General features: G+C 39.1%; 2 protein-coding genes across 7 annotated transcripts in view; one reads left to right on the top strand and one right to left on the bottom strand.

Moving 5' to 3' along the window:
• septin12 (neuronal-specific septin-3) overlaps positions 1–2586 on the top strand; it is a 99495-nt gene extending 96909 nt beyond the window's left edge. For all 5 annotated transcript variants that reach the window (XM_034030382.3, XM_059035603.1, XM_034030385.3 and 2 more), the window contains one exon: positions 214–2586. In XM_034030382.3, coding sequence (XP_033886273.3) covers positions 214–376 — 163 coding nt within the window. In that variant the 3' untranslated portion in view covers positions 377–2586. The remainder of the gene's footprint in view (positions 1–213) is intronic.
• Positions 2587–6493: 3907 nt separating this feature from the next.
• The window catches only part of LOC117417951 (F-box/LRR-repeat protein 16-like), a 35035-nt gene continuing 16246 nt past the window's right edge, over positions 6494–25282 (bottom strand). For both annotated transcript variants that reach the window (XM_034030388.3, XM_059035604.1), the window contains exons 4-8: positions 22347–23006; positions 15935–16443; positions 15467–15551; positions 15082–15145; positions 6494–14752 (exon numbers count right to left, since the gene is read on the bottom strand). In XM_034030388.3, the coding sequence (XP_033886279.1) occupies positions 14604–14752; positions 15082–15145; positions 15467–15551; positions 15935–16443; positions 22347–23003 (1464 nt within the window). In that variant the 5' untranslated portion in view covers positions 23004–23006 and the 3' untranslated portion in view covers positions 6494–14603. The remainder of the gene's footprint in view (positions 14753–15081; positions 15146–15466; positions 15552–15934; positions 16444–22346; positions 23007–25282) is intronic.

The following is a 25282-nucleotide window of genomic DNA, read 5'->3' as shown; positions in this document are numbered from 1 at the left end:
ACAGTGATGCTTTGAGTTCCCCTGCTGACTTAAAGGTCAAAAGCTGTGCATCCCTTTCTTTGCTAGGTATTAATAACAACCTTCCACATCTCTGGGTTAAATGAGACTTCAGCAATGAGATCACCTTAAACCCTGTGCCCCATGGCTGACACACTTGAATGGGTGGCAAACTCTTTGGATAATCCATTTCTCTACCCTTTTTCTTCACCTCAGGTCCCACCTGCAGGATTTGAAAGATGTCACACACAACATCCATTATGAGACCTACCGGGTTCGGAGATTAAACGAAAGCAACTTGAATGGCATTGGACTTTCAACACCTCTGGCCTCAGTGAATGGCACAGCGGTGAGAAAGGAGTCAGAGAGCAACCTTTAAGAGGAGGGAAACCAAAACAAAGTCTTCAGATAACGGTTTTGGCTGTCCTACCCCCATTCTTCCTTCCCCCCTCCTCCTCCAGTGTACAGCATTGTACGCCAATAAAAAAAAGAGAGCTCTAGGGTTACCAAGAAATTATACTGGAACCAGGCAGGTTTTTTTTTTCCGGTTTGGGGTGATGAAGTGGCATGCTGCCATGGCTACTCTGGGGTGGGGCTTGACAACAGAAAGTGGGCCAAATCTATGTTGGAGGGTGGGTGGGGAATTGTACTCCGTTAGAGCTTTGGGCTGCCTTAAGTCTTATATTTGAGCCCATCTGTACTGTGCAAATGCCAAGCGTTCAGTCAGTTAATCAAATCCACAGGCTTTGAACAGCGCTCAGCAAGGACTTTGAGAATGAAAGAGAAACATGCATTGATCAAGTGTGCTCATAACCCACCTTAAACGCTTTGAATTTTTGCTCTTGATTTGATCATTTTTTGCCTCAGTGAGATATTACTATTGCCAAGCAGCATGCTGAGTGAGGTTACAATTGTAAAAAAAAAAGAAACTGTTGGCCATAAAGCTAAATGTAAAATTCCCCAATTGCTGTAAAAAAAAAAGACTAACAATACTGACTTAACAAGCCCTGCTTAGAAAATCACCCACTATGATTCTCCTCATATATCTTGCTTGTTTGGCAGTCGTGACATCCATTAAAATATTCAAGTTCTATTTGTCCTTGGAGAAGGGGGCTTATCAAAAGGGGTTTACAGACCTGTATGAAAATATGAAAATGTATATTTGCTTTCATTACACTCAGGCTGCAGTAACTTTATAATGGATAGCTCTTGAACAGCAGTGCCATCTAGTGCCCCTCGCTGGAACTGAGTCTTGCTATTCCGTTGTATTCCGTAATCGGAATACAACGGAATAGCTGTGGAGATTAGTGGAGCCCGCGGTATTAATCCCTCAACTATTGTACATATTAATTTCTGTAATGGTTCTGAATGTTTTGTACTGTATTAACAGTAATTTTAATTTTTTGCTATGTTTCATTTTAATATGACGGTTCATTTGTGATTAAACACACCGTACTCTGTATATACTCTTAGCTCTGCTGCTTGCTCTCTGCACAGCTATGCAACCCACCAGTTGCCTTTTAAAAAGCAGGTTACCTGAACAGTGCTTGCTCCACACATACAAGTAAGCTTTAGGATAATACTGGTGAAGTCTCAGTGTTTTAAAGCCAGTACTTAAGAATGGAAGTATTACAGTGAACTGCAACAGTAATAATACAGATCCTGATATTAAATGTACAGTGAAGCTAATGCAGCATATATATATATATATATATATATATATATATATATATATATATATATATATATATATATATATATATAATTTCTTTCTTTTTAAAGATTCCCTTTGCATTTTAGGTTTTGCAATGACCCAAGCCTTGCCTATCCTTTCTTGAGCTACTAATACTAAAAGCCGGAGTGGTTCAAATTGCCATGTAGTTTTGTAATGCACCCTTGTTTTTGTGAAAGATGCCTTCAATAGTCTCTGCATTCAGGGATCCAACCGCTAGCACTGTGAGAATGCATAGGATTTTCTAAAGCAGTATTATCACACCAGAGCAGTGCCACTCTGTAAGTCCACTCTACCACCAGGACTGTATCACATCCCGGTTACAAACAGAAACCCCATTTGTGCTGCAATACCAAACAGTAATACTAGTGAAAATGTTACTAAAACTATTGAAATAACTTGTTTTAACTAAAATGATTACAGGTACTTTTCATGGATAGAACTATTTTTTAGGCATTTTCTATGTTATCCACAATTTGAGAGAGACCAAACTTCTTAAAGCTTTTAGTGGACTATGTTGAAGAAACTATAGTTACCGGTACTGGTCTCCACAAAGTGAAATATTTCAATTTTCTTGCATCATCTTGTGGCAAAATGATTAAAAGCAAACGAGAAATCATGGATTAACAGGAGAGAATAATAAAGCACACCTAAGGAAAGAAAACAAATTATTATTAAATCAGTCAGTAAATTCAGAATGCTTTTGGTTAATAAGGGTCGTGGGGTTGCCAGTTGTAGTGTCGCTGTTATACTCGGTAATATCACAGCTTCTTGTTTGGATCTCCCTTAGTAGAATGGACTGCAAAGTTTTAATGTAAATGTTTATGGATTTTATTAAAAGTCACAGAAAAGCGCTAGTTGTTTTTGATTGTTTATTACTGTGTGATTTGCTCTTTGTTCTGCTGAAACTGAAAGAGCAGGGAAAAAAAAAAAACCTGGAGCATCTCCAATTGGTCTATGGGTAAAATAAATCTGATCTGTAAATAGGGTTGATTTACAGACTAGGAAAACTGAAAAACTTTGAAATATTTGAAGCATAGTACATGTGACACATACAGTATTATATATGTGGTTTGGTAAATGCCCACAGAACAGCCCTTTGTGAAACTTAGATTTCCCCCTCTTAAAGAGAGCCCAGAATCCAATGCAAAAATGCTATAAAAACAAAATCCACAGCATGCATTTCCAGAACTCACTAGTGGGAACCCCAGGGCATATTTTATACATGTATATAATGGAAGATACAGTAGTATTAGAAATGTCCTTCGGATGAGAGGTAAAACCAATGTCCTATTTTAAGTGACTCTGCAGCAGCTGGTGTTGTTGCATAGTTCACCACCTAGTCTGTAAGTCACTTTGGATAAAAGTGACTGCTGAATGACATACATACACACACACACACACACACACACACACTATGGAGCTTCGTTAACAAACGGAAGTAATACTTGTGAGCTTATACACCAGCATACCTTCAGTGTTAGGTTTGAATGATTTCCAGTGTAACAATACTTAGCTTCAGCCACCAGATGGCACTGACAAAATAATGACAAAAACAAAGTTAAAAACCAATGGACATTTAGTGATGTTTTTTTATTCAGAATTTTAAGCCCCAGTGGAGCAGATATAGATCATCTTCAATGTTAAATGATTCCTTCTCAACATAAATGTGTTTTGGTCATTTGAGTTTGTGTAGAACGGGGGGTTTACGCCAATCAAGCCAATAAGTCTTATTTTTTGTGTTAAATCTTGGGCAGGTATTCAGTTTGAGGTCAGATTCTGTGTGCATCTATATAGCATAAAGAGCATTCATTCATACAGTTACATTCAGACACACCCCAACATTTCAAACAAATATCGGTAGGAAATATAGTTTTGTTGAAAGTATTGGACTTGCTTGAATAGAATTAAGTATACTATTAATACTTACATATGTGTACATTTGTTTTGTTTTCTTACTTTGTGCTGTGCAATACACAGAGAAAGGTTCCCCCTGTACCTCTAGAAATGTGAACGGTTATTTCATAAAATAACTAAACCGTGATGTGACTGCTTGCAAACTCACATCTGGTGCATTGGGTAGCCATACTTCTAATCGAATTGTTCAGTAGCAATTGGATGTCACCTGCAAGTTACCTCCTAATCAGAGTTAACATGCAAAGTGCCATAGGCCCATTAAGCAAGTGTGGAACCTTAATGGAATGCAAGGTAGGCCTATAGGCCAACGTAAAACAACTTTACTTTTTTTCTTCATTTAGAGATAGGTGAACACACAGAATCAAATCATGTTTAATACATCCTTTTTAAATTTAGCAGAAAAATACAACTTGAAAAACAGCTTATCAATGCAGTTAATAACTGTGTTTTAAATGAGAGATATGATCTGATTTTGCAGGAGTGTGTATTTTCTCTGCCTGCTTTTCTACCGAATATTCTGGGAAATGCGCCCAGATGATTAACGGGAAGGTCAGAAGAAGCTCTCGACAAAAATTCATCTGCATCGCTGACAAAAAAAACCTGAGGTATGATTGATGACAGTGGGTGTAATATAGGATTGGACAATAAAATAAACCAAACACCCACCTGCGGCTGCCAACAGCAAAAGTCTGGTTCTTGCGAATAGTGTTCACGTCCCACCTCCGCCTGCGAGAAGCCCGTTTGTGGGAACCGAGGTTAGCCACATTTGTGTCAGAATTGGACGTAGGTACCCCGGCATGCACTTGGAAACCTGTAGCCTGGTCAGCAAGTCCGAGGTTAGGCTTGAGGCTGGCAGGTGAGAATGTAGCGTGCACGGGGGTCGGGGGTGATTAGGTGACGTAATCTAAAACATAAAGACATAAGCCTGATACCAGCTCCTGCAAGGGAGCTGGCTCTTTTGTACAGCGAGTTGATCAGTAACTCGTATTCTCAACATGAACTTTAGCATTATATCTTTAAACATTAAACTTGACATCTTTCTATGAGTGCTATTATTTTCTATAACAGATAAGCAAGTGTTGTTTTCACAGTGGTGTTAAGAGTGTCTTTTGTTCAGAAACATCTTCAGCTGGCATTAGAGCCTGTGTTACTTTCTAACCTGGCTGAAGTCATTGCTGTAACTCCATGCCTATGAAGCCAAGCAACATTGCATCGCAGGGTGGGTAAGACAGCAGATCTGTCAGTTTTTCACAGGGGCTGATGATAGTTGCTCCATTGACAGGTGCTTCCGTATCCCTGAGTTCACAGAGGATAGTATCACAGGAACAGTATCAGAATGGTAAGTCAATGGGCTATTATATATAACTACCAACCACCAACATCCCTGAAGAAAGTAGAGGCAGTAATCCTGGGCATGTATAAACCCATACAAATGAAAACTCATTTGCAGACTGGTGAAGTGCTGCCCCCTGCAGTGAGAGTGGTGAGTAAAGGTATTTGATATAAAATAACTGAATTGTGGACCATCTGATTTGTGGTTAAATAAAAGCACTAAATATGAATAAGAGAACTGTGGAATATCTAATAGTTCTATGTAAACCCTTAAGTTTTATTGTAAACCCATAGTTCAGTTCTTTGTTATATATGATGGAATGGGGGGGGGGGGCGACGGAGGCGACGACACTCGAGGCATAGTTAAAGTGAAGTATGACTCTTGGCAGATTTGCCTCATCATTCAGACCAAGTCAATCCAGCAGCACTTTACTGCAAGTGCCTCTTCATGGTGCTGGGAAAGTCTCAAGCTCTTGTTATAAATAATTATTAACAGCAATGGTAGGCTAAGGGTTTATTCACAGCTCAGAGATTCAAGTCCCTGTTCCAAGTGATCCCTTGAACAAACCAGAAGCGTGCCTTACAGTGTGTGACCTCCACATTCATATAAAATACTATTACCGACGCCATAACTACAGCACCACGAAAAGGCATTTCCTATTTAACAATCACTGGGGGAGAAAGAAAAGACACAGAACCTTAAGTCTGGGTGGTCTCTGGTTTGATCCCATTAACTGCCACATCAAGGCTTAATTACCAAGGCTTCATAGTTGTGTTACCTCTCATTTACAAAACCCAATGGGGAAACACCAATTGGGAGGCAGTCATCCTTTAAAACTCCCTTCCAATCACAGTGTCTCTAATGAATCATGTGATTAGGTGACTTCCACCATATTGAGCAACCAGTATTTCAGAAGTATGGCCAATAGTACTGCATTCATGGGAAGACTCAATGAACTAAAAGAGAATACTTAAGCTGCTCCTTCCGAAAAAAGAAAAAAAAAACTTGGTTATAATTATTATTTTATTCATTCTCTCCAAAAAATTAGCCATGCTCTCAATGCAGCAGCTTTCTGTCATTTTAATTCATAAATACTGAAAACTAAGAAATGATTAAAACAGGGAGACACAGAGAGGGGAAAGAAACATGACAACAATGGCTTTTTTTGTACAACTTTTACTAAATCGGTGCAGACTGCAACCAAACCATTTCAAAACGACAACGCTTGTTTCACAAGGCACTGCAGCCATGAGATAAAATGATAAATAAAAAGATTCAAAAGAAAATGTCATTATTTACAGGAGGAATATTAAAATTCATGACTTTTGTCACATCTAAATAAAAAATAAATAAATAAGAAAATAATAATAAAAAAAAAACACATCAGTGTGCGGTTTCAGGACCTACTTTTGTTCCTAAGCTATAGAAAATGATGTTGTTTAAAGAGGCATTCATACCGATTTGAGTTCTGTTCCAAAACCAGAAACTTATGCTGGTGTGTACCATAAAACATTTCCCCAGTAAAGAAGTTTGAATAACATACTACATCTACCTTATTTTGGGCATCATCACAACAGACATTAACACACCAAGAGACAGTAATGTGGTGCCACCAGCCTTTCTAAGCCACTGTTTCTTTGCTGTGTGTCTCACTCCCTGTGAACCCACAGTAATGTCATTGACTTATTCTATTGGTTAGCAGTTATTACATTAATCCCACAAATACATTTAAACATTTTCCAACATTCACATCATCGCAACAAACAGGGTCACCAGGACCACATGTCCCCACGTTCACTAGGATGCAGGACTACAAGTACCAGAGTGCATTGCAGAATGAGTTCATAAAACGGCCCGGTGAGCCAGGAGCCATATGGTCACCCAATTTAGTGTAGTATTTGCAAGCAGGGTGCAAATAACAGTGGTAGTATCAACTTAATTATGTTACTTTTTCATCCAACATTAGGCAAATATGTCACACACACACACAAAATACTTTGACAAGTTTCAGGGGATGTAGTAATAATAATGTGATGATGGTTTGTGCATGCATCTCCCTTACCAAAAGGCATTAACAGTACTGCTATGTTACTGCAGCCGTTCCTCTGCTGTACTACCACTAGTAGCAATAGCCAAGTTTAAGTTACTTTAAGAAAAGGGGGGGTCAAATAAAAATGTAATTACTGGGTTAGTGGCAGCACTGCTTAGATAGTACATAGTACTTTTGGGTAAGGGTTATGCTTGTAATGCTGCCCTGTTTTACAGGTTAACCCACACCTGAGAAAAACACATACTTCTCCTATCTATCTCACGATCCAGAAGAGTGGTCTACTTTTCTACACTAGGATGCAGTTTTCCAGTACAAACCACACAACAGTTGAATACAGTATCCTCTAACAAACCAATACATGCCAAAAATGACACACACACACACAAAGAAAGTGCAGAACAGTTCCAAGTGGGTTATGGCTTTCTTCAGGCATTAGCTGCTAATAAAGATGCTTTTCACTACATCAATCAATTTGTTTTAAATTGGGGAAACCATAAGCTACACAGGAACTCCACAGCCGGGTTTATTTTTAACCAGTACGCATGCCACTATTAATATCATTATCAATTTTACTATATATATTTATATACTTTATCTTTCTGTAATAAATATTAACAAGTTCCTGTGAATTTCCAGTGCAAAAAAATAAAAATTAAAAAAAATTATACTAGATTAACTTTTTTCTTTGTTTGTTATTTTTTCAGTTGATCAGCCACAGCAAAACCATGTTATTATTAAAAACACACTGCTGTAAAGAAACTTAACAATGCAGCAGCTGCATCAGTGATTCTGATTAATGTTTAGGGCTGCAATGGTTGGCGAGTGGCCATATGGATAAGGTGCAAGCACAGATGCCCTCCTGATGAAAAAACACATTTCTAATCGATTCTTACACTTTCCCAATAGGGCGTTTTATTCAGAATACTACAGTACCATGCTCATAGTTACTTTAGTTAAGTCCCTATATTTGCTATCCTATGAATCTTGGTAGAATTAAGACTACAGAACAGCTACATTATTTTACATTTCTAGTAAAAGTAAAACACAACTGCACAGAAGTACAAAAGAGGAATTCAGAGTCAAATGGGACCATTTAATATTGCAACAATCAGAACGTCATAAACTGTAGCCTTTGAATAACTGAAAAGTGTATAAATCAGATTAGGAATGTTCAGATTCTTGCTTTATAAATATCATTGGTGAGTAATCACTTGTGTCAGGTGAACTCAATATCCCAGAAGCCAGTGGTACTTCATCTATAACTTCTAGGCAACTGGCCTTTGGAATAATTACATTAGTCTTCCAAATTCCTGGGAATTAGAACTACCAACTTTACTGTAGGGAAGGCTTATGTTCCTACAGCTACAACTATCTTTGGGAAATGTAAGCATTAAAACTGGACTGTCAACTAAGCTTCCTGAAAAGTAATAGAGCACAAAAGGTCAAATTACAGAAAAACACTGTAAACAGACACAAAGAAGGTACGTCAAAGGTAAAAGTTATTCAAGTATTAAAAAACAGTTCACTTTGGAGATGAACAACTTTCATTTGGTACCACTGTTTGTGCCCATATTTCCACAAGTAATAACTAATTGCTTTAAAGAAATTGCAAACCAAAAAAAGAAAATACTGTATGCTTGTACCTGTATTTATAACAGTGGTTCCCTAGAGAATCACCTGTCCTGCAGCTCCACAGAAGCTTTTATACATGGCCCAGTACTGGCTATGTGCTTCGGAAGCACTATGTAGTTGATAGTGTCAATATCCTATGGAAACGTCACAGTGTGAAAGCTGGGCTGTTTTATTATTATTAATTACCTAGCTTATACATTGTCATGAATAAAGTAAATCAATTAATCAACCAATACATAAATAAAATGGATGAATAAAGAAATATATACAAGAGAGACAGACAAATAAATTACTTTCATGATATTCCCTTTTATCATGGGTTAAGAATGGCGAGGCAGTGGGGCTACAATGACAATGGGTCAGTGCTACACGGTTTCCTAGTGTATTTGCTCTGCCCATTACAGAACAGCCAGTTTATACATTCAAGTCATATTGGGTAGGGGCCAAACAAGATAGGCCTTGTTACATACAATTATAGCACTGCTTTCTGACAGCCACATATGTTGTGTGCTGAAAGCGATGCAGAACAGTGATCTGCTATGGCTGTTTGCTTTTGCCATTTTAATCCAGCTCCTACCCTTGAAGGCTGCAGTAACATTAGTGCAGTGAAGAAATAGTGGTGTCTGGCCTCATAATACTCACTACTGTGTAGGTTCAGGGAGGTTTGGTGTATGGATTTAGGGGTAGATGTATTAAAGTGTTGCGGCTGTCGTAAATGAGTTGTTAACGAGTCGTAAGTCTAGGATGAAATGTACTAAACAAGCGCAATGCTGCAAGCGACCTTTCAGGGAATGTTTTGCGGCAGCAGGTTTTCCTTGCGGTTCAGCCTGCAATGAATATGGAATTATGGGCATTCCTGCATAAATTTGCAAAAAGGGGGTGATGACAGTGCAAATGAGGGTTCTCAAATATTATGAGATGTACTAAACATGCCGGCAATTGCGACACAATTGCATCAATTTGTTAAAAACTTTTGAAAGCATGTTTTAATAGTCTGTCAATATACACCCTGACTTTGTCACTTCAAATAATGTATTTTAGCTGTTTGTATATGCTACAGAAAAACACAAAAAGACACTGTACACATTAGCCACCCCTCTCAAACACACACCTTGAAACCGAAACGGCTCCAGGCTTGGTGAGGAAGGTCTGGGTAGACGTACAGTATTATCTAGGGCTTTGTGGTGTAACAAGCCTCCTGGTGGATCTTTAACATGTTTTTAAACAATGTACATTCAACAGCAATGTACAATTCAACACATATCAAAAATAAATAGTCATGTTTCAATTAATTTACTCAGCTTTACTTCATGTGCAGTTCAAACTTATAAATGGGACTACTTTTTTGTTCCCTCTTGTGGTGTAAGGATATTGAATGAAAAAAAAAAAAAGGTTTTGCCCAAAAAATGATTTCTGGTTTTTCTTTTTCAAATCCACTGTTTGACCTGGATTATAAATGCAGTAAGGTCATTCAGGGTGTCCTTATACATCCAATACACGTTCTTCGAGGCATTTGAGAGGACCTTAGGTCACACTTGTATTCATAATTTATGACATGCACAAAAGATAAATATTTTGTACTGTCCTTTTTATTTCTAAATGAAAATAAAATTAATGATAGCACATTAGGAATAATTGTTAAATGCATCATTTGAAATGAGTCCCTTTTTCTGTATTCCGAAACAAAAATTTCTAAATGAAATGAAATAGAATGAAACCACACTTGTCACAAGACAAGACACTTGCAACATTGACACGCCAACTTTCTTTGCCACAGCAGCCTAAGAAACCACAGGAGACTCCAGGTTTTTCAAGAGTTCAACCTGGTTTATGCAAGCCAAAGCGTAATCACTGCACTGCATTACGTGACCCATCTTGCTCTGAAAAGCGATCTCTGATCGTAAATAATTCAACAAAGCGATGTCCCAATTAAACAACATACATAGCATTGGGAAGAACCGTCTCCCAGAGTTCTGTCCCATTTAAGCAAAAATCCAGATTCAGTGCCCCGATTAAGTGGCACTGACTAATATATATATATATATATATATATATATATAAAGAATATTTCTTGTATTTTGTAAATCAGTTTGAGATTCAGTTGGAGATTTTACATTTACATTTTTTGTATACTCCTGTAAAAATAAATAACAGTGAAACAAATAAATACCATAAAAAAAAGCATCTCAGAAGCTGACCTATCAATTCAGTTATCACTTAGAAATTTGCCCACATACGACTCTGTGCAATTCTGATGCAAACAGCTGTCCAAGTTGCTAGAAAGTGGCTGATGGGATGCAAAGTGAGTGAACAAAACATCCAACCTCTTCCCTTAACCTTCATGGTCCACACCACTATCCACACCAGTGAGGAAGGCTCTGTAATATAAAGTACAGGGGTCCTTTCTCACTGTGTAACAGAAAAGTCTATGTGATCTAAATTAAACCCTGTTTAATCTCCCAGGGGTTATTCACTGAATGACCCCTAATCAACATTGTTCTAAATACAATAAAAATGCAGCTAACAACATTGAACGATGACAGTATTTTAATCTGTGTTAAAACTGACCCTCCAAAACCAATTTTACTTTTCACTTCATCTGCAAACAAGACCACTCTGTAGTTCTTGGAATGTTTTAACCTCCCATAATTTTACACTTTCACAGACTCCCCCGGTTACCAACTGCTGTGGCTACAGGTGAGCACTTCTTCAATTATTCACATACAGACGTGCTCAAATTTGTTGGTACCCCTCCACAAAAAACGAAGAATGCACAATTTTCTCTGAAATAACTTGAAACTGACAAAAGTAATTGGCATCCACCATTGTTTATTCCATATTTAATAGAAATCAGACTTTGCTTTTGATTTTTTATTCAACATAATTTTGTAAATAAGAAAACAAATGAAAATGGCATGGACAAAAATGATGGGACCGCTAACCTAATATTTTGTTGCACAACCTTTAGAGGCAATCACTGCAATCAAACGTTTTCTGTAGCTCTCAATGAGACTTCTGCACCTGTTAACAGGTAGTTTGGCCCACTCTTCCTGAGCAAACTTCTCCAGCTGTCTCAGGTTTGATGGGTGCCTTCTCCAGACTGCAAGTTTCAGCTCTTTCCATAGATGTTCGATAGGATTCAGATCAGGACTCATAGAAGGCCACTTCAGAATAGTCCAATGTTTTGTTCTTATCCATTCTTGGGTGCTTTTAGCTGTGTGTTTTGGGTCATTATCCTGTTGGAGGACCCATGACCTGCGACTGAGACAGAGCTTTCTGACACTGGGCAGTACGTTTCACTCCAGAATGCCTTGATAGTCTTGAGATTTCATTGTGCCCTGCACAGATTCAAGGCACCCTGTGCCAGGCGCAGCAAAGCAGCCCCAAAACATAACCGAGCCTCCTCCATGTTTCACTGTAGGTATGGTGTTCTTTTCTTTGAAAGCTTCATTTTTTGTCTGTGAACATAGAGCTGATGTGACTTGCCAAAAAGCTCCAGTTTTGACTCATCTGTCCAAAGGACATTCTCCCAGAAGGATTGTGGCTTGTCAATATGCATTTTAGCAAATTCCAGTCTGGCTTTTTTATGTTTTTCTTTCAAAAGTGGAGTCCTCCTGGGTCTTCTTCCATGGAGCCCACTTTTGCTCAACAAGCGACGGATGGTGCGATCAGAAACTGACGTACCTTCACCTTGGAGTTCAGCTTGTATCTCTTTGGCAGTTATCCTTGGTTCTTTTTCTACCATTCGCACTATCCTTCTGTTCACTCTGGGGTCGATTTTCCTCTTGCAGCCACGCCCAGTGAGTTTGGCTACAGTTCCTTGGACCTTAAACTTCTTAATATTTGCAACTGTTGTCACAGGAACATCAAGCTGCTTGGAGATGGTCTTGTAGCATTTACCTTTACCATGCTTGTCTATTATTTTCTTTCTGATCTCCTCAGACAACTCTCTCCTTTGCTTTCTCTGGTCCATGTTCAGTGTGGTGCACACAATGATACCAAACAGCACAGTGACTACTTTTCTCCATTTAAAAAGGCTGAATGACTGATTACAAGATTGGAGACATGTGTGATACTAATTAAAGAAACTAATTCGTTTGAAATATCACTATAATCCAATTATTTATTATCTTTTCTAAGGGGTACCAACAAATGTGTCCAGGCCATTTTAGAATATCTTTGTAGAATAAGCAATAATTCATCTCTTTTCACAGCTTCTTTGCTTTATTCTATGACATACCAAAGGCATGCAAGTATACATGATAAAATAGCTTTTAATTTCATCACTTTTCAGGAGGAATGAAGCATTATTTCAATGAGCTGTAAGGGTACCAACAAATTTGAGCACGTCTGTAGTTAATGACAACCCTGTACTCAAAGGTAGAGGCCTTTGAAATTGTTCATGTCAGATCTCAGAAGATAAACAAGGTTGGGTAAGGACCTTCAAGGAAACTTAGGTCCCAGAGCTCAACCACTGCCCCAGCATGGAGTTAGTATAGGGGCCAATGTTGAGTAAGAAGTGAAACCAAGATTCTGTCTCTGTGGACATATAAAATCATATGTCAAACCTCAAATGACAAAGTGAAGCAGGAGAGCACTGCAACTCAGCATCTTTTTACCAAATCCCTCTCAAAACACTGATAAAAAATATTAAACACAGATTTAAAAGCCAAAATCACAGTACCGCCTTTGAAGGTGGGGCTTAGAACTTGACATCTCCTTGTGTCTCCAGATTGGCCAAGAGGAAGAAGCACCACCTTACTAAAATACAGGCTTGCCCACTATCTCAAAAGCATTTCAGTTCCTAAGCGATGCCGTTAGTAGGTTACCAAGCAGCATTGACAGAGATGGCTATTGCTATTGGTGTTACACGGTTATGGATCTGAATGTGGAAAATGCTTTCCTGTTGGTGTGTGAGGGAACCGTGTCCATTTTATTTTGTCAGAAACACTTGTCTCAAAACCATCAAATCAAATCAATTTGCTACAAATCAGAAGAGACCAGGTGGGATTTGATGCAGAGTTACACCGTCACCTAGGAATCTGTAACCTCGAAAACCATTTAACCTCACACAATTAAATCAATATAAATAGAAAGGAAGGCCAAGCTGGGCATATTGTCCATTGTATATACATTACTGTCTCTTTGAACACCTCAACTACCCCTTGATCCCTCCAACCTCTCAACCCCACCCCTGATAATAAAACACATAAGGAATCTCCATCCACAACTTCTCGCATTCAAACAACATTACTGGTTCGCAATGCTACTAATGGGGATGTACTTCATATCACACAGGGTTACATTTCTGCCTTTGCAGGAGAAGTTGAAAACTCATGATTGCTTACCACAAACTTCAATTTCCTTAATAAAAAATCATTTTAAAATGAATAATAAAAAAGCATGACAACAAGCGGGTAAACGTGCAGTTCAGACAGAAAATGTAATTTTTTTTTTTCTTTACAGACAGACAGATGGAGAAGCCAACTTCAAGATCTCAATGGACCAAAGGTAGCCGGAGTGCATATGACCAACTCCAATGCTTTATGCCGTAAACACTCTGAAAGAATCCTAGTCACGCCTCTTCCTGTCTCTCTCACTCTTCCACTTTGCCAATTTCCATTGGACGCCTAGTACAAAGACGCAAGATGACTGGAGGAACCTGTACACGCACCCTTTGTAAAAACACTGAATGACGTCACATCAAAGCTACAATTCTTTTTTTTTTATATATATATATTCATTTTTCTCTTTCATCTGTTAAGTTTTTTCCCTTTTTTGTCAAGCCTTTCATTCTCTCTGTATTTCTTTTGTTCTTTCTTGCTTTCTCATTTTGTTTTGTTTTATTTTTCTCCAAGTTCTGCATGAAGTAGGTTGGTCAGCTCTCGGTTTTGATTGGAGGAGAAGGTTTGGTGCTCTGGCCAATCGCCCGCGTCCTCTCACTACTCAATGACCATGCACCGGGGCAGGTGCTGCGAATAGTACTTGAAGAGCTCTGGAGTGGCCCCTGGGCAGTTGGTCAGTTCCAGTTCTTCCAGTTCCTGAAGCTGAATAAGGCCGGACAGCCCTGTAGTGGTCAGCAATGGACAGCCTAAGAAGAAAAACAACAGCGACTTTAACAGCAAACTTACACAATTCCATTGAAGCATTAATGTATTACATTTTAAAAAATCGTACTTACACATGTAGGAAGGTTATTAGTAACTTATTTTTCTATACAAAAAATCCCCTTTTTAATGGTGTGTGGATTAGAAGACTAAAACATCCTATTGCTGCAAATACTTGTTCAAGGTGGTTGACAGCGGGAACTGTGGCTGTTGATCTTCAGTCCATCTGATCGGTAAGTGGGTTGCAGAGGTGAAGTGAAATTGGAATTGGGTAGAACATTTTTTTGAATAAATACATTTAATTAATCTGTACCTGCTACGGACAGGAGTCGTAAACTTCTCATTCCAAAGAGGTGTTGTAAACCGAAATCTTGTACCTTTAAAATAAAACATGTGTTATCTATTTTTGTCATGCAGCATTATTTATTTTTTTACTCATTCATGAGAGCGAAACAGGAAAAAACATTAACCAATTTGATCAGAATGTGATTAAATTCAAGTTTGGTTTTTTCACCCCTTAAGCATATGCAATTCAGATTTGACTTTCCCTATAACACAGTAAGTTGCCCCCAGCTGGAAACATGTGAAGGCACACAATAACATCTTCAAAGGGAAGCGATTTTCAGAAATGCAACACTGCTGGTAACTCATACCAAACCTGGCTGCGTGAAGTCTCCTGAAAAGGCATATTGACGTACCTGGCAACACCATCTCAGGTAGAGGCTGCGAAGGGATGACATGGTGGAGAGGTACCCGAGTCCTGTATCTGTGATCCGAACACACCTGGGGCGGGCAAGAGCAGAACGGCAGAGGTGAGGGCAAGGGCACAGTATAGGACTGCCCACAGAACGACAGCTGATGGCATTTAACAGAGAGACACAGACCAGTATACACTAAGAGCTAGGCAGACATATGGACATTTTAGCCAAGACAGAGACAGACCAATTGTTGGCAACAGACAACAGATAAACATAAAACTTTATGTATAGAACAGGGGGAACAAAAACTGCAGTGTGTAGCACACACTTTGTTTTGGCATGTTTGTTAGGTATTTTGTGTTGTATAAGAACTCCCTGGTACTCGGTAAGGCTCTTTGAGCCAAAAGGCTTGGACAGGTCTGTCCTAAGAGACCTCATCTGTATTAACCGATGGGCACACATCCCTACCTGTCCAGTACGAGCTCCTCAAGCTTGTGCAGGTCACAGGCGATGTACTCAAGCGCCATGTCCGTGATTCGGGGGCACCAGGACAGGTCCAGGCTGCGCAGCTTGCGAAGGTTCTCCGCCACCAGCTCCACGCCGTCATCGGTTATTTTGGAGCAACCGGACAGGCTGAGGGCGGTGAGGTTGGGCAGGCTGTGCACCATGTTGACCACGCCGTGGTTGGTGATCTCCCAGCAGGAGTGCAGGCGCAGCGTGTGGGTGGTGTAGCCCTGCTTGGCAGTGAAGTAGGCCATGGCCGTGTCCGTCACGTGGTAGGCCTGCAGGCTCAGCTCCGACAGGTTGGGCAGGAGCTGCGAGATGGCGGCGATGGCATCGTCCGCCACGTTGATGCAGTCGCTAACGCTCAGGGAGGTGAGCCGCGCGTTCAGGCTGGACCACAGCCCCGCTTCTGTGAAGTCATTGCAGCCGGACAGCTCCAGGTGCATTAGACCCTGCATCTGCTCTAGCATCACCTGAGCAGGAGGGAAGGGAGCAGGGAAACGGGAGAGGCAGGAAAGAAGGGAGTACCAAGAGTTTTGACTGCGTTCAGTAAATTTCTCTGATAAATCACAACAGTCACACCCGAGTGATTGAGCTTTTGAGGGCTATTGTACATATTGAAAAAATGCTTGTGTGTTATTGCTCAAAGGGCAGTTGTTAAACCATGGGTCCATTACTGGACCTTGAAATATTCTGTATGTTTTGTACAAGGTCTATTACCACTCATGCAGTAATTTCAACATCAACCCAAAAAGTAAGAAAAAAAAAAAAATCTTGAATGTTTTCTACAAATGAAATGAAATCACACAATCATACCAAACTAAACAGTCAAATGAATTAGTTCATTAAATCGAATGTTGGGGAGCCCTTATTATCATCCACACCACCCGGGGACCTTACACAGCAAGCAGGGTTTAGGAGACTCTGTGGCGCTTAGACAGTCTGGCCCCAAGCCCCTCAGAGCTTCTCACATGTGGAGCACAGTTTCAAAATCGATCCTGTACTTGACTGGATGCCAGTGGAAAGATAGCCAAGACTGGATAGGGTAATATACAGGGATATACCGGCTAGATTTAACATATTTACAGAACACTAAACAAAAGCAGCAGGTATGTTAGAAAAGAGTGGGCCACAAAATACATACTTCATCTGTTAGACATAAACAGTAGCAGTACTAGTACTCTTACACAATTTTTGTTATAAATGAACAATGAGAAAAAAAATCTTGCATGACTGTCAAGTAAGTTTACATGTCTTAAATATTTACTACAGTGCATTCCTACTTAGAAGTTCCATACTAGTTAATAAACCATAATACTACATTTTTGACAGCGACTACTGTCTTCAGCGTTTCTGTATCAGTTGTACAGCAAGGCCCCAGGCTAAAAGCAGGGATAATTGTGCAGTTCAGGATTTTGTTCATTGACAGCATTTTCTTGGGAAGCTTTATCAAACCCATAACCCTTGACCACTAAATTCAAAACATCAAACATTTATATGATTAAATAAAAACGTGAGCATTTAATTAACCTCAATCACACTGACATTTTCTACAAAATTGCGAATGGATTTTGAAAATCATAATTAGAAAAGTCGCCTACAGCGATGTCAACCATTATTATTCTCCAAGTGCATTTCTCGGTGTATTTTCTTCCCCTGCCTGCTTGAGGTTTTCACTATGCTCATGCGCACTTTGTTCAAAAAGCATAAGGTTCATTTTGGGTATTTGGGTTCATTTTATACCACTACATGAAAGGTGGAGAAACAACAAAGATCACTTTCCAAAAGTAGCCCGCTGGCCAGAATCATTTTAAGCATCCCATCAACGTGAATCTCCAGCGAGCGGGTTTTCAGCAAGGCTGGGCAGACTGTAAACAAGCTGCATTCCTCTAAGTGCAAAGAATGTGCATGCTATCCTGTTCCTTAACCAAAACGAAATATAAGAAATGGACACCAAGACACAGGACTGTGTTTTGTAAATAAGTTAAAATAATGTTGCTGTTGCCAAGAGAAAATTAAGGTAAGACACTTTTTTAAAGGAGTTATGCATAGCCTGATGTAATTTAACTGATATACAGTAATATTTTTCAATAATTTAGTAGCTATTCAGTATATTGTATATTCTGTATTATCAGTAGCTCTATATGCATTACTTCTGTTAGTTTTGGAGACTTTAAAGGCATCAATGGGCAGCAGTGCTTTGACATTTCACAAGGGCTTGTGATGTATCATTAGATTTCCCTGCATTAAAAAGGAAATAAATATCTCTGCTTTAAGTCTATTCAACAATAGAAGCCATTCAGCATGTAAAGTGTTGAGGACTTAATTATAATTGGTAAGATTAATTAATTATACCACTGCCAGACGAGTTCTTACTTTCCCTTACACCACCTCATTCAGCACTGCAACTGTAAAAGGCACTGTACAAAATTATTGAGATATCGTTGTTCTTGTCTTTCAAAAAAGACTCATTTCCACAAGATCTAGTTATTCAAGAAAACAACCACAACAAAATAACCTACAGAGACAGGACTATAGATATGCCATTAAGAAGGAACTCTCTTAAAAAAAGAAACTACAGGATTCCAATGCTGGGTAACCCAATACAGATGTTGGGTGGGGGGTGGGGTGGATGCATAATCGAACGGAACAAAGAGCATGTGAAACACAACAGCACAGTGACTCCGCCTGGCTCCTCCACAAGGTTAGGTGCCCCTCGGTTTAAAAAAACACAACAAAAAGACAGGAAACAAAAGACACCTTGCTTCTGTTAAGCGTGTGTTTTTTTTTGTTTTTTTTTTTTAAACAGCCACTGTTAAGAGCCGAGAAGTAGTTCAGCATTGCGCAACTGTCTTAAACCAAACTGTCTTAATTCTGGCTATTGTACTGTATAGTATAAGCCAGCCTCAAGAGCCAGCACTGTCTATCAGATTGGTTTATCATTCATTGCTTGGTAGGAGGATTCATTAGCATTACCTGAGATTAATACACCACTGAGATTGTGAGTGGAGCGAGCCAATTGTATATGGAGCGGGGGAGCGGAGAGGGGTAGTTGATGGACCGGAGTGCGGATCGGACATTTCCGGCCCGCTCTTTCACAGCACCGAGAACAACTGAGCACGGTTTTATTTTTCTTAAATACATGTTCGGCCATGGAGTTAGCACAAAAGTTAGAAAAAATTCAGATGCTGTCACTGTACAGTATTTCCATCATGCCTGTGCATGGTAACCATTCATTTTCCAGTTTCAAACCAAAATTAGGCACTTTTATGTTTGCAGATTTGAGAATTGCATTTTTAAAAAAAAGCTTTTTCCCCCATTTATATTCAATGTATTCCCATTATGCGGAGGAATTATCCCATTATGCCTGGACTATGATCCATTTATTGTGTATTCATTGACTCCTACAATTCTCACATCTATATTTTTGCCTTGGATGCAGTGAGAAATTTTTTACAGGGCATTCCAATCCTTTCTTCAGCCTTTTTCAACTAAACAAGACTATGAAAACAATTCAGAGTTTCCTACTGCATCATGCAGAGGCTTAGTGGTAGGAAGCCAAGTATCTCTCATTTTACATGATTGGTTGGTTTGGTTGCGCCAACTACTGATGCATAAGTTCAAACTTGGCTTAGTTATAACGTAAAGTCTTTAATAACTTTGCTTTTACACATAACCTTAGTTGAGGCTTTTAACTTTATGTTTTCAAGCTAGAACAGTCTAGAATCTGCTACTACAGTGCTTAGATAGTACAAGTGTTTAGCTTCTAGACTGACAACAGGGTTCATGACGCGTGGTGTACCTGCAGCCAAATGTGCCTAGTGTAATTTAAACAGGCTGGAACAAAAGGCAGCCTGTCAAGAACTACTGTAGGTGTAGAGAAGACTAAACTGTAGAAGGATTGAGTACATGACGTTACAGAATAACATTTTAGTAGAAAGATAAATATACATAGGTCTTCTGTGGATTCATTTGTTTGCTTTACTGTCGCACACAAAAAGGATTACTAAAACACAACAATAAAATCTTGTAATCCAAGATGGCAGGTATAAATAAGTAATACATGCCTGTTATGTCCAAGGAACAGGATGTCAACTGTGAGGCTCTGTTCCTTGCGCATGGTAAACACAGTATTAATAGCTGATCATAGCTGATCACAGCTGCTCCCAAACCTGGTTTTAATACCAGGCTCTCTGCAACTAAACTGGAACTGGTCCAAGGCCCTCTGAGATCACATCTGCTATCCCTGCTCAGCCAGAAAACAGTTCCATTGAGCCAGCACAGAACCCAGCGATGGAAATAAGACTCCAATTGCTTAGCAGTTTGATCCATTCCTGGGTTAACTATGAGTTTAATAAGACAGGCCTGGGGCTCGTTTCTATACATACGAATGCATATCTGGCAGATACAAAGTCGAAAGGTGAAGTATGAATGAAGTTGCGTCTCCATATAATGCCACTCACACAACTTGTTCGTAAAACCTTTCAGATTTTAAATTGGCAAACAAATTTTTTTATCGCATAAATACAAAAGGTGAATCTCTCCTGATTCTCACTGAGGGCCTGATTTTCAAAAGGTGCAAAATTATTTTTAATACCTGATTTATGTAACTAAATCAAGTTATTTATATTTTAAGGGTTCAACACAGGTGGATACATGAAACAGCTTTCAACTTTCAACCCTTTGAAAGCCATGTTTAGTGACCCAAATCAAGTTTTGGCCTAGTTCTTATTTTGGCCCTTTTAAAAATCAAGTTGATGCTGTGTATCTAAGACAGAGACAGAGACAGAGATAGAGAGAAAGAGAGAGAGAGAGAGAGAGAGAGAGAGAGAGAGAGAGAGAGAGAGAGAGAGAGAGAGACAGGACATTGGCTCACACAAATTATAGTAAGAGACGTGTGCGTAACATCTTTGACAAGCTGTCTAATAAGGATATAATAGCCAAGTACTGTTAAAAGAGGGAAGACATCCATCAACTCTCCACTTCACTTGAACCATATGTGAGCAGACAAACAAGGAGACATGGTGCCCCGTCTACAGAAGCTCACGTCACGTTTCCTTGCCAGCAGTTCCTTGCCAGCAGTTCCTTCCAAGCAGTTCCTTCCAAAACGTATTGGGTGATACGGGACGGCAATGAGCATGGCATCAGTATGCCACTCCATTGAGAAAGTAACTACTGCCCTTACAAACCACACTGAATACATGACATGGTCCATACGGGAATTAGTCAAAAAAGGTTTTTATTCCATCTGTGGTTTTCCCAATGTGATTGGAGCTGTGGATGGCACACATGTTCAAATAAAAGCACTGAGTGTTGACGAATATCATTATGTGTACCACTCAATGAACGTGCAGATTCTATGCAACAATAATCTCATGTCGTTGCAAAATGCCAGGGCTCTACCCACGATGTAATCATCTGGACAAACTGTGCTGTTAAAGACATTGGAGAGGAAGGTGGCTTTCGGGATGGCTGGCTGTTGGGGACAGCGGCTATCCCCTTTCTGACTTTTTTTAAAAACTTTAAGATACTTTATTACTCATTCAAATTAAAATACAATAAGGTGAAACACAACAAAATTAAGATTCTTGTTGACTCCGGGGATCATCCGAAACCTCCACAGCGTATCAGCATTAAAATCCTAAAAAATAATATGTGTACCTTACTATTTTTATAATTAAGCAATTCGATTTCCAATATCTTTCAGAGAACATTTTCCCCATTTTGCCTATTCCATTTACTTTCCCATATAGAATGAGTGAGGCATTTCCAACCCTACCTTTCATATTTCAATTCAAAAACAAGTTTGATTCAAATGGAATATCAAAACGCGTAAGAAGTGTTCCAAATTGGAGGTGATAACTTGTCGTAAGACTTTTGTATTTGCACTTACGAATTTGCGATATAGAAACAAGCCCCTGATCTAGTTACCTATACACTGTAGCTAACCAAGCTCGTAGTAAAACCTGGAATGGGTGAACACCTTTGCAATAGGAGTGGTATTGTCATCTCTGGAACCATAGGCCCAGTCCGGAATTCAGTGTAGATATTTACCGGTTTGTACATGTGGCAAGGCTGCCTGTGTTTGTGTTTATGCCACTGCCAAATTGTCACCAATGGCAAAGCGGTGCAATACAATAGCAATGCAATACAATGGTATGAGCCTGATCAATGGTATGAGCCTGATGAGTGGTGCCATAGTGGTATCACATACCAGTGTGTGCCTGTATCAGGCAGGTATTTTGGCATCTCTAGGCATAGGTTTGCTAAGCAAAGCCTTTAAGTTGTTTGAGATATTTTGGTTGTCTTCACCATTTTTTTGCATCTACCATGATGGGTTAAAAATAATAATAAAACAAAATACACAAAACCTTACCTCTAAGCCAGCGTCGGTTATGGTTGACCGTTTCAGACTGACGGACCTGACTCCCTTCTTGGAGAGTGGGTAGTTGTCAATGAACTCGCAAATGTCCAAGTCCGAGACCCCCACCAGGCAGAAGGAGTGGAACCCGCGCAGGGCGAAGGCTTGCAGGTTGACAAACTGCTTCTCGACGCCGGGCAGGAGGCTGTAGAGCTCCTTGGCATGCAGGATGGGCGTCACCCCTTCCCAGAACTTGGGCTGGTAGAGAACCTTCCTCCAGGTCTTACACACCTGGGCCAGGATGCACTTCTCCACCGTGGTGAAGTACCAGAGCAGCCGGTTGAGAACCTTCTCATCCAGCACCAGCTGTCGCTCCAGAGAGGGCTTGGAAAGCTTCCTGCGAGGGGGCTCATCAGAGGTGGGGGAGCCATCGTCTGGGTCACCCGCCAGGAGGGATGCAGCGGTGGGCAGGGGCTCCATGTGGCACGGCAGGCTGGCCGGAAGCAGGATGGTGGGCACAGAGGAGGACTGGCACAGGCGGTTTTTGATCGCTGGGGTCCCTTTTGTGATGCTGGCCAAGCCAAGACCATTGGGCTGGGCAGGAAGCTTGACCAAGCCGTTCCTCGGCACACAAGGTGACTTGAGGTCGTTGGGAGTGGTCATCTTCAACATTTACTAACGGAAAGAGAGGGAAGGTTAGTTAAACCTGTGTGTACCCAATCCGGATTATGACAAATGGTATGTTATTTTACAAAACAAAATGCCAAGTTTCATATTAAAACGATAAAACTGATCTTTCAACTGGAATGCTGCTTGTAAAAGCAAAACTAAGTATAACAATACCTTGTACAAGTTCTCATTACAAACACTCCCAAGTGAAAGTTAATCGTGGAAATTAATCGTTCACAACATCCAACTGACCTTTTGGAATTTAAACTTGCTATTTAATTCAGTAATGGATTCAGAAAACAACTGAGCAATTAATTAATAAACACATTCATATAATGCTTTTTCATACAAAAAGGATTTGAAAGCAAGTGACTGCAGCATTCCCACAGTGGTAGCTATAAATACAGAAATATTACAAAATCAAGTTTGGTTTTTTTTGGACCCCTCTGTTTCTATTACCCAGTGGCCTGCTGGTCACGTGTACCAAACTGAACGCCAGATTGTAACATCCCAGTCAATTTTAATGTGTGAACAATTGTCGCCACCAGGGACGGACAATATGTCACAAATCAATGTGAGAAGCCTTAGAGAACAGGAGTCTTTTGATAATGCTTGCAGCCACCGTAATCAAAAGGGCAACTGAGGTATCTGTTTATCTTTCATTCTCAATGCACGGATCACAAGCTGATTGACTGACAGGGAGGGTAAGATAGCTTGCAAGCAAGACACCTATTGCTTAGATGTTATACTTTGTTCCAACAGTGTCTCAATAGGTCAAAGTTCTCCAGTATCACTGTGTACTTGTACTGAATGCGTATAGTCTTCAATTGGAAGTTTGTTGTGCACAATAACAAGTGCCCAAGAAAGTTATGCATCTTACCTTTTTTCTTCTTTTGTTTTTGTTTTAATTGGTTGACCAGGAATGTATTTTTATTCCATGGAATGTATACATATAAATCTCATATATATATACATATACATATATATATATATATATATATATATATATATATATATATATATATATATATACATATATATATATATATATATATATATATATATATATATATACATATATATATATATATATATATATATATATATATATATATATATATATATATATATATATATATAACAGAATTAGCTTTTTAATAATTTTTTTTCAAAACAGAAAGCATGAATTACTATTAGGAACAACCCTGCAATTCTGGTTTATAAATAATAATATATCAGACTAGAGGCTTATTTTACCAAGAACAAATAGCCAAGAACCCCAACCAGCTGAACTAGAGGGTCACCTTCTCTTATAAGCCAATAAACCCGAGAAAGGAGCCTGTTTAGAACGTGAAAAGACAGGCACCCGGAAAAAGCAGCCAACAATGATCAATGATCAGCCAACAAACAAAATTATTCCAACAATAAAATGCATTCCAAATATGTCTGAAATACAATTAATTTGATTTTCTGAGATTTCATATACAAATATCAAGTATTTTAATATGGCGGCTGTGTACTTCATATTCAATTTACTGATCAGTTGAATTATCTAAACCGTCACAACTGAAACGTATTGTCATTTTTGCGATCTTGTTAGGGATACAAGCAATACGGCAGCATTATGCAACTGTAGTTCTGTCCACTTTAGGAACCGTGTGTATTTATTAAAGATGTGCTAACAATAAAACGACGTACAGTGATAATGATACGAAACAATACATGTACTTAAATATACAGTAGCTGATCGGGAGAATCGCTATACAAATTGTGTACAGCGGTTTTACTGAAAGGAATTTGTTGACAGTCCCTCCCCGGCCTAACATTGGTTACAGTGATCTATCTTTGTGCGTGTTTTGAATAAAACAGCTAGCATACATTACTGTTGCATAATATAGATACATCCACGTTAAAGACCATTAATGAAATACCTGTATAGACAATCTGATTTAAGAATATACAATAGATCAGTTTCAGAGGCACGTTGTAAGCAAAATTACTAGCTAGCTCATTTTACAAGCAAATACTCAAGACTGCTGCATTCCTTCGGGTTTATTTTACACCCAACATAACATAACACTGACAAATTACAAGATTATAATTAAAACGATAAAAATAAAAATATACCCTTATATGTCAATCAAAAATCAAAACAAATTAATAGATAAACAGATACAGTAAAACAATACATTTTAACCGTTCACTGTGTTACGTGTTCAACAAACGGGGTTTACTAATTATTAGCTTTCAGATACATAGGTTTATTATTATTATTATTATTA

This window comes from Acipenser ruthenus, chromosome 13, assembly GCF_902713425.1.
Source record: "Acipenser ruthenus chromosome 13, fAciRut3.2 maternal haplotype, whole genome shotgun sequence".
Classification (NCBI taxonomy): Eukaryota; Metazoa; Chordata; class Actinopteri; order Acipenseriformes; family Acipenseridae; genus Acipenser; species Acipenser ruthenus.
This window is presented reverse-complemented; position numbering and strand designations above follow the sequence as displayed.